The 9,871-nt window shown below is 40.2% G+C and overlaps 1 protein-coding gene across 1 annotated transcript in view; it reads left to right on the top strand.

Moving 5' to 3' along the window:
- Positions 1-7,476, top strand: part of LOC121384269 (vitelline envelope sperm lysin receptor-like) — a 15,906-nt gene extending 8,430 nt beyond the window's left edge. The window contains exons 8-10 of the mRNA XM_041514586.1: positions 4,262-4,415; positions 4,864-4,906; positions 5,890-7,476. Coding sequence (XP_041370520.1) covers positions 4,262-4,415; positions 4,864-4,906; positions 5,890-6,245 — 553 coding nt within the window. The 3' untranslated portion in view covers positions 6,246-7,476. The remainder of the gene's footprint in view (positions 1-4,261; positions 4,416-4,863; positions 4,907-5,889) is intronic.
- Positions 7,477-9,871: the final 2,395 nt, after the last annotated feature.

The following is a 9,871-nucleotide window of genomic DNA, read 5'->3' as shown; positions in this document are numbered from 1 at the left end:
GTAAACAGGACATTTGTGACCTTTATTGGAACAGACTATAACACATTTTGATGGATATGTGTCAATTTCATTTACCATTAAACAAACCTTTAATTTAAAACTGCAAGATAACTGATTATTTTGAATTGCAGCATAAATTATAAATTTTTACCAGCATATTTAGTGAATATAAATTCAATATAAATACAGTAGAAATGTACACAATCTTGCATCCACTTAAAGGTGCTATATCAGAAGTTATATGTGATCATCTGTTTGTAATAAAGATTCTCCAATAAAAATGTATTTTCTACTAGTAGATAAAATCATTTCCTATAATCATAATTATGGGCATATAGTTAAAGGTGTAGTCTTTAAATGTTAAAGCAAAATTTAATAAAAACATGATTTGCAATAGCTGTCATTATGCAACTTTGAGATAGCACCTTTAATACCGGAAAATAGATCACAAACTCAAAATTGTTCTTGACTGTTTTGCTCAAAAGTTACTTATAAATGTCTACAAATATTTGGTTTTGGAGAGGAATAGGGATAAACTATCATCGGAAACGGTCCCTCACATATTGTAACAGCAATGAAATTGACATATGTTGACCAAACGTTGTTATAGTCTGTTCCAATAAAGTTCACATTTCGCCTGTTTACTGACGTATTTCTTTTAATTTCAAGAGTAAACACCACCTTGTACATCAATGAGAACCAAAACAAGTAAATGCTAAATTAGGTTAACTATAATTAAATATATATTTACAAAATATTTACTTGTCTGTTTAATATGTAAGAAATAATCGACGAAAATAATTTTTATTCTATTTCCGACAGTACTTTAGTATTACCGGGAATGTTCCAATAATCGATTATAATCGAAAATTGGTCGGTTTAGGTTCACCGACGCGATGATCGATTATAGAAGTCTATGATCGACTGTGTAGGAAAATGTTAACTGAAACTGTTTCTCCCAAGTTCAGATGATGGAATTGATGTAAATATATTGGACTTGGGGATTGTTTTCGTACTGAACCAGAAAAGAAATCCGACACTTTAAAATGTTAATATTAAAACCGTAAAACCTAAGTCAGTGGCATGAATGCAGAATGTAATGACACTGTTCAAACACAAGCATACACCCCTTGAAATCACACAACTATTTCCCCTTTTTAATGTTACTTTAATCAGACGGTATGGCAGAGGAACTACAAGAACATATGCGTACGGGCTCCCATTTTTGTAAGGGGAGGGGGGGGGGGGGGGCGCTGGCCTTTGCCTGAATTAAACAAAATTGCCCGAATCTAGATATAACAACATTTATTCATATTAGCATTACTACCAAACAGATATATAGGGCTGCAAATGAATAACTACGCATTTGTACATGGATTACAACTAATTTTTACGGTTGTATGATAGAAATACATGGTAAAAAGGTCTCAGGTTAGCACATTTTGCCCGAATATACTGTATAACATTTGCACGAATTTGAGGTTTTGCTCCAGTACTAGCACTGCCCCCTGTCTCGTACGCTTATGTACAAGAAGCCCCCCAAATTGCAGTTTAACGAGTGAGAAAGGTCATTGTGCCTTACACAGGAAGATGTCAAAAAACTGGAAAAGATCGACTGTGCGGAATTCGGGTGCTTCAATAGACGATATTTCCCCTTTTTAAAGTTACTTTAATCAGACGGTATGGCAGAGGAACTACAAGAACATATGCGTACGGGCTCCCATTTTTGTAAGGGGGGGGGGGGGGGGGCGCTGGCCTTTGCCTGAATTAAACAAAATTGCCCGAATCTAGATATAACAACATTTACGGTAGTATGATAGAAATACATGGTAAAAAGATCTCAGGTTAGTACATTTTGCCCGAATATACTGTATAACATTTGCACGAATTTGAGGTTTTGCTCCAGTACTAGCACTGCCCCCTGTCTCGTACGCTTATGTACAAGAAGCCCCCCGAATTGCAGTTCAACGAGTGAGAAAGGTCATTGTGCCTTACACAGGAAGATGTCCAAAAACTGGAAGAGATCGACTGTGCGGAATTCGGGTGCTTCAATAGACGATAGACCCCAGTGTTGGCTTGAGCATAGAGCAGACGATTTTGTAGGAGTGAAGGTATATCACCTGCCACTTCCCAAGAGTCGACAATCGAGCCACAAAATGACGTTCTGAGAACGGCATTCGGACTGGCTTTACATTTGGTCAGTTGCAGCAGCAGCAGCAGCAGCAGCAGCAGCAACAGCAACAACATTGACCTCAAATGGGACAGCAAACGGGGACTATACCAGCAGTGGATCGGACTGACCAAAACCCAACTGTTTCTGCGCAATGAAAAGTTTTTTTCGGTGCGTCATGACTCGAGAATCGTGTTAGAAGCCGGATCGAAACGGCCACGCATGAAATCAATGAACGTAGAATAGTGCAGGAAGCCACAAAAGGAATAAAGAAAAATGGTTTCAGGCAAAAGTTGACTTGAATGTAGCATATAGCTCAGTCCCTATACACCCAGAACGTTTTTCAGAAACACACTCACCTTTTGGTAACTGTACAACACCAAGGATATTTCACGTATTACCCAGTTCGTGCGACGCATGACGAGGAGCACCAGGGATATTTTATGTATTACCCAGTCCGTGCGACGCATGATGAGAAGCACCAGGGAATATTTCACGTATTACCCAGTCCGTGCGACACATGATGAGGAGCACCAGAGATATATCACGTATTACCCAGTCCGTGCGACGCACGATGAGGAGTACCAGGGAATATTTCACGTATTACCCAGTCCGTGCGACGCATGATGAGGAGCACCAGGGATATATCACGTATTACCCAGTCCGTGAGACACATGAGGAGCACCAGGGATATATCACGTATTACCCAGTCCGTGCGACGCATGAGGAGGAGCACCAGGGAATATTTCACGTATTGCCCAGTCCGTGCGACGCATGATGAGGAGCACCAGGGAATATTTCACGTATTACCCAGTCCGTGCGACGCATGAGGAGGAGTACCAGGGAATATTTCACGTATTACCCAGTCCGTGCGACGCATGATGAGGAGCACCAGGGATATATCACGTATTACTCAGTCCGTGAGACACATGATGAGGAGCACCAGGGATATATCACGTATTACCCAGTCCGTGCGACACATGATGACCAGCACCAGGGATATATCACGTATTACCCAGTCCGTGCGACACATGATGAGGAGCACCAGGGAATATTTCACGTATTACCCAATCCGTGCGACACATGATGAGAAGCACCAGGGATATATCACGTATTACCCAGTCCGTGCGACGCATGATGAGAAGCACCAGGGATATTTCACATATTACCCAGTCCGTGCGACACATGATGAGAAGCACCAGGGAATATTTCATGTATTACCCAGTCCGTGCGACGCATGATGAGAAGCAGCAGGGATATTTCACGTATTACCCAGTCCGTGCGACGCATGATGAGAAGCAGCAGGGATATTTCACGTATTACCCAGTCCGTGCGACGCATGATGAGAAGCAGCAGGGATATTTCACGTATTACCCAGTCCGTGCGACGCATGATGAGAAGCAGCAGGGATATTTCACGTATTACCCAGTCCGTGCGACGCATGATGAGAAGCAGCAGGGATATTTCACGTATTACCCAGTCCGTGCGACGCATGATGAGAAGCAGCAGGGATATTTCACGTATTACCCAGTCCGTGCGACGCATGATGAGAAGCAGCAGAGATATTTCACGTATTACCCAGTCCGTGCGACACATGACGAGAAGCAGCAGGGATATTTCACGTATTACCCAGTCCGTGCGACACATGACGAGAAGCAGCAGGGATATTTCACGTATTACCCAGTCCGTGCGACATATGATGAGAAGCACCGGGGATATTTCACGTATTACCTAGAATAGAAAGTGGCTGGATTAGTGGAAACCGATTTTAACCTATGATCAATGATAAAATTACAACCGATTCCCAACAATAAGCAATACAGATTTATTTTTTAAAGGAATAGTCTTAATTTCACTGCAGGTAATTTAACCCCCGTAACAATATTGAATTAGTATTACCAATAATAAAGACACCCAACAACTTTTAGTATAAAAATATCGGGTTTACTATTCTAAATAATATAGTTTCAGGTACATAATCAAAATTACTGTATTACGATAAATATTTCAAGGTTTCGTTTTAAACACAGAGTTGAAAAATTTAACTTTTCCAGATTAAAAACTTTAATCTTTGATCTTTCATTTATCCAGGTGTGGTAATGGGGTTATTATTCCAACAAACATGGGTTTCGAGACACGGGGGAACCAATCAAAAAGTCCGATCTTTGAGGCTTTCCAGCTGGCCACTGGCTCAGATGTGCAGTTTGCCTGCAACTTTACTTCCTGTCTGTCGAACTGTGATGGGGTACGTATTTATCAAAGATTGACTGCTGTATCTTCTTAATCAAATTTACACATTGTGGTTATTGCATATTTCAAGGTATTAGCTAATAAAACAAGCTTAAATATATTTGCAGTAGCGATGCGCGAACGAAACGATCGTTCTCACAATTTTCAGAGGCCTTGTTGCTCATAATACATTTTCAAAATATACAGAAAACTAAAGCGTTTAGGAGAATTGGTACCATTCAATTACAGTGCCAGACACGTTCACAGGTAGTTTAGAATGACATTGCTTTATATAAATAATGGCGATGCAGACCAGTTTCATGGGAAAAATAAAATAAATCATGGGGAAATTCCAGACAAGGCAAGCGCCTCGTCTGCCTCATGCTGGCTACGCCATTGCAGACACAGCTTTCTCTCGCTAGACTGTTGACTAGATTTTATTCTATCTTGTTTTATTCCTGCAGGATAACTGCTTATCAGAAAGACGAAAACGGAACGCAGAACATGGTAAGGTGTTCAAGCTTATCTTGTATCATCTAGACCCAGCGATTAAACTGATTTGGTATTAACCCGACCCCCAAATCCCAATTCTTATATAAATGTCTAACCGTACATGTACCTCATAACAAGTGTACTAGTTATTATGTTTGGCGTCCCCTCCGCACCCCATTACAGATCCATTACCCAAGACCATACAATCTTGAATTCGGCACCGATGGTTTTATAGCCAAAATCTAGTTGGTCATAATATACTCATGGTATTTACTAATCAAACACGCCTCTCTCTGTCTCTGTCTCTGTCTCTGTCTATCTCTCTCTCTCTTGTATGTCTGTCTGGCTCTCTGCCCCCCCCCCCCCCCCCGGTTGGTCTTTCTCCCTCTGTCTCTGTCTTTTTCGTGGGGAAACGGTGATCAAATAGGGAGTTTGTAGGGTATTCACAACATGTTCACTGTTTGTATTGTTTAAAAGTCAATTTTGTTTCTTGACTTCTTCAGTGTTATGCTAACTGAGTTGCTAAAAATTTTAAAACAAAAAGAAACCAAATGATTAATTTTACACTATGGTGGTGATCATTGGAATACAGATCTGTTGTTCTCCACTTCAGAATTTCGATTGTGAAAAAAACCCCTAGAAAAGTGAATGTTGCCACATAAAATCATGATTGGTATGCATGGTTACTTGCATGGTTTTGGTTGACCGCCGATGGTAACTTTATGCGTGAATGACTTGTACCTCGCTCCTTAGTGACGTTGTATGACACAGTAAGGGAGTTTGGCTTAGTGATCGGCGGGAGTTAAAAAGTGCTGTTATATTGATTTATTGCACACTTTTGTCAATGGGGAAAACAACCTAAGCATAAGACAATCGGTTTTAGAGGGGAAGGGCACGGTTTGTTGAAACGAGGACACGGTGATTTACTACCGTCCACTCCCATATTAAATTGACGGGCACCCTAAATCAAAACCCCTTTTAATTCTTATTCCATACAGGATTCGAGACGTATGTGGAAGTTCAGTCGGGTTTTATCGAGGTGCGAGAACAAACGACTGTACGGATACTTTTTAACAAGCCCGACATGACGCCGTCCGTGCTGAAGAAGTCGAAGCCGAGTACGACTTCGTCCGACCTCAAAGAGGCGGAGAGCGCTTTTCTTCGGTTCATTCAAAATAAACACACCCTCTTCCAGAAGATACTCTGGGGCACGATCGTCTCCATCATTATTTTCGTGGTCTTCGTGTGCACGATATGCATGCTGTTTGCCATTTACGTGATCGGTTCCACTAGTAAAGTCATTAGCAAGATTAAAGAAATACTCAAGACACGACGAGTGAAATTGGGAAGATGATAACCGGTTTCCAAGATCGTACTGCATGATGCGGGACTGTTCCAGACACCTGAAGAGAACCGGTCTTAGATTGTTTGGCGCCAAAATGATAGCTGAGAAATATATATTAGTCCATTGAATATATAAAGCATAGATAAAAGTTAGCAAATGAAAATCTTTTGTCAACGTAATGTCAGATGTGTACCATATATATGCATTGTGTGTATTTTATGTATGCTGCATGAATTCTTACATATTCATGATAATAGTCTATCCCATACTCCTATAAAAATGTGTTTTTTGTTTCGTAAATAATTTCGATTTGCATTGACATAAAAAAAAAAATTAAAAGTGTTTTGGAAGTGACAAAAAACTAAATATTTTGTGTGCAATTTAAAAAATATTTGATTTAGAAATAGATAAAACTAATACATACCGTTGTAACCCCCCCCCCCAAAAAAAAAAAAAAAAAAAAAAAACCACATACAAAAACTCGACGCTTACAGCGTTATGACCACCATTTTGGTTTATGGACTGGTAGTCTTGCTTTATTGAGATAACTGATTATTTTCTTATTGTTCCCTCTAGTGAAATTAATCAAATCGTTATCTCGTATCAAGACTACACCAGTCCATAAACCAAAATAGAAGCCATAACGCCGTAAGCATCGTTTTCTTACTATGGTATGTATTATAGTTTTATTTATTTCTAAACCGATTATTTTTTAAGTTGCACACAAAAATTGTCGGGGTTTTTTTAATTTCCAAAAACACTTACTTTTCTTCTTACATCAAACCAAACCGAAATTATTTACAAAAAAACATTTTTATAGGAGAATGAGACGGACTATTACATATTACATACTATTATCTATTACATAGACATTTGTTATTTTAGAACTATATTCATGTTATTCAATAAGGTTATTTTGTTGAGTAAAAAACCCCTGTGTTTTCTATATTTCACTGTTAGTGTTTGGGCTGTGTCAGAAATTGTTAAATAGAAGTGGGTTTTGAAAGTAAGGTCGCACCGTTATCCCCGTAAACCAACCATTCACAGAACACAGTTAACACATTGGCTTCATTTCCTTAAGCACCCCACAACAGATCAACTAGCAATAAAATAATAAAACAAAATTATTTGGTTGCCAAATCCAAGTCCCGACTTCCCATTCCACCCCGTAATAATTTCTGGAAAAGCCCTTACTGTGTTTATTTTCACTGTGACCAATAAAACACGTTGTTTACATCAATGTTGATGGTGTTTTATATTTTCGCTCGTCTGCACATATGTGGATGCCTGCTTATATACTGAACAAATTAAGAAACTTCCGCTAACTTTGCTTGAACATAACTTGATGAAAACAAACCGGGGGAATAATTGTTATATATGCTTTTAAAGAGTGTTCCATGGTGCATCGTTTAGTGCAAAAATCATGGCCATAGGTTAACAGAAACTGGGAGAAATTTTGACCAAGTGTGGTAGGGGTTAAAAAAAACCCCACCCACTTAATAACGGGTATGACCACCTCTTGAATTGACCACTGCAGTGCATCGCAGGCGCATAGAATTGACTAAAGTGCCTGTGGAATATTGTTCCTTTCCTGAATGAGCGCTTGACGAAGTTCGTTGACGTTAGCGGGTGGGTTGGGACGACGCCTCAATCGTCTGTCCAGACTATCCCAGACATGCTCGATGGGGTTGAGATCAGGACTTTTAGCGGGCCAGTCATCAATGAAATCAATGTTATTTGTCTAAGAAAATTTACAGTGTCTCTAGCTGTATGAGAGGTGGCGTTATCATGCTGAAAAATCGAGATGTTGGCGTTGTTATGGAAGAGAGGAATGACGTGATGAGCGAGAATGTCATCGCGGTAACGTTGAGCATTTAAATTGCCATCAATGACGACTAGTGGTGAACGATAACCATGGGCAATGGCTGCCCAGACCATGACACAACCCCCACCCCCGAAACGATCTCGTTCAAGAACACAACAGTCAGCATAGCGTTCATTTCTCCTACGGTAGACGCGCACCCTGCCATCACCACGTTGTAAAGAAAATCTGGATTCATCCGAAAAAAGAACGGTATTCCAGCGTCGCCGTATCCAACGAGTGTGTACACGTGCCCAATTAAGACGATTTAGACGATGACGTTGCGTTAAAACGCATCCGACGTAAGGTCGTCGTACATGTAAACCGTTCTCCCGCAGACGATTACGAACAGTTTGCCCACTGATTCGATTATTATGAAGCCCAGGTGTGTTAGCAGCAGTAGCAGTGGCAGTTTGGAATCGATTGCGCAAATGCGTGTTCATGTTCGTTGACCACGCATTGTAACGCGCGGACGTCCACGACGTGGCAAGTCGTTGGTGCTTCCTGTCGTTCGAAATCTTACGCGAAGATTTCGTATCGCTCGACTAGAACTCCCAACATGCCTTGCAACGTCTTCTGTCGACATGCCAGCATCAACATGGGCGTACATGGGGGGGGGGGGGGGGGGGGGGGGGGGGTTCGATGGGTTCGACCGACCCGACCCCCCCCCTGAAATCGCTTTTTTTTATAATTTAATATATCTGACATTGATATCTGACATTATTATATTTACTCAAGATAGAAATATATGCCCAATATCTCTGCAGTCTATTTTGGAACCCCCCTTTTCAAAACTCAACATAGAAATATATGCCCAATATCTCTGCAATCTATTTTGGAACCCCCCTTTTTAAAATCCTATGTACACCCATGATCAAGCATGCCAATCGCCCGTTCGCGTAAATTATTGGGTGTTCTTGGCATACTAAAAATGCTACAATGTAAAAAACGTGAATTTGTTTTTACAAATTTTGAAGCGTTTTCGTTCACTTGACAACAATGTCAGTAAGACAAGTAAAACAAATTGACCGAATACTACACGGGACATGTCGAACCATGCATGCACGTGCAAATTGAATTTCACGTTGTCGACGATTAACAGTGCAAAAATAATCGATAAAATTCATGAATCCTGATAATACAGCTCAAGGCTAATACTACCTATATAATTTCATTACACAATGAATTATTTAACACAACAAATACTATATGTACAAATCGGAAGTTTCTTTTTTTGTTCAGTATATATACATCGCTGTGTCTGTGTGTGTGTGTGTGTGTGTGTGTGTGTGTCTGTCTGTCTCTCTGTGTGTGTCTCTGTGTGTGTGTGTGTGTGTCTCTCTCTCTCTCTCTCTCTCTCTCTCTCTCTCTCTCTCTCTCTCTCTCTCTCTCTCTCTCTCCGTGTGTGTGTGTGTGTGTGTGTGTGTGTGTGGTTGCAATACAGTGACAGCTGTTTTAATAGATATACGACGATTCATTTCTTTGTAGGCATACATGCACTTTGTATTTATTTTATTTTATTTGTTTTGCTAAGGAGATGCCTGTGGGAACTATATTTGAAGTGTGTGTGTGTGGGGGGGGGGGGGGATACTAAAATATCGAGTTTTATTGATTCTCAATTGTTTTAGTATTATATTATTGAAAATGTTGAACGGCCTTTCAGAATTATTCTATGAAATGAATTGGTAAAGGTAAGATAACCATTGAATGGTTTGTAATATCTAAAGGTTATTTCCCTTGGAACTGTCATCACTTCCGAAACGGAAGTACGCTC

Source organism: Gigantopelta aegis, chromosome 10 (assembly GCF_016097555.1).
Source record: "Gigantopelta aegis isolate Gae_Host chromosome 10, Gae_host_genome, whole genome shotgun sequence".
In the NCBI taxonomy this organism is placed as follows: Eukaryota; Metazoa; Mollusca; class Gastropoda; order Neomphalida; family Peltospiridae; genus Gigantopelta; species Gigantopelta aegis.
Note: the sequence above shows the minus strand (reverse complement) of the source record. Positions and strands in the feature narration are given on the sequence as shown.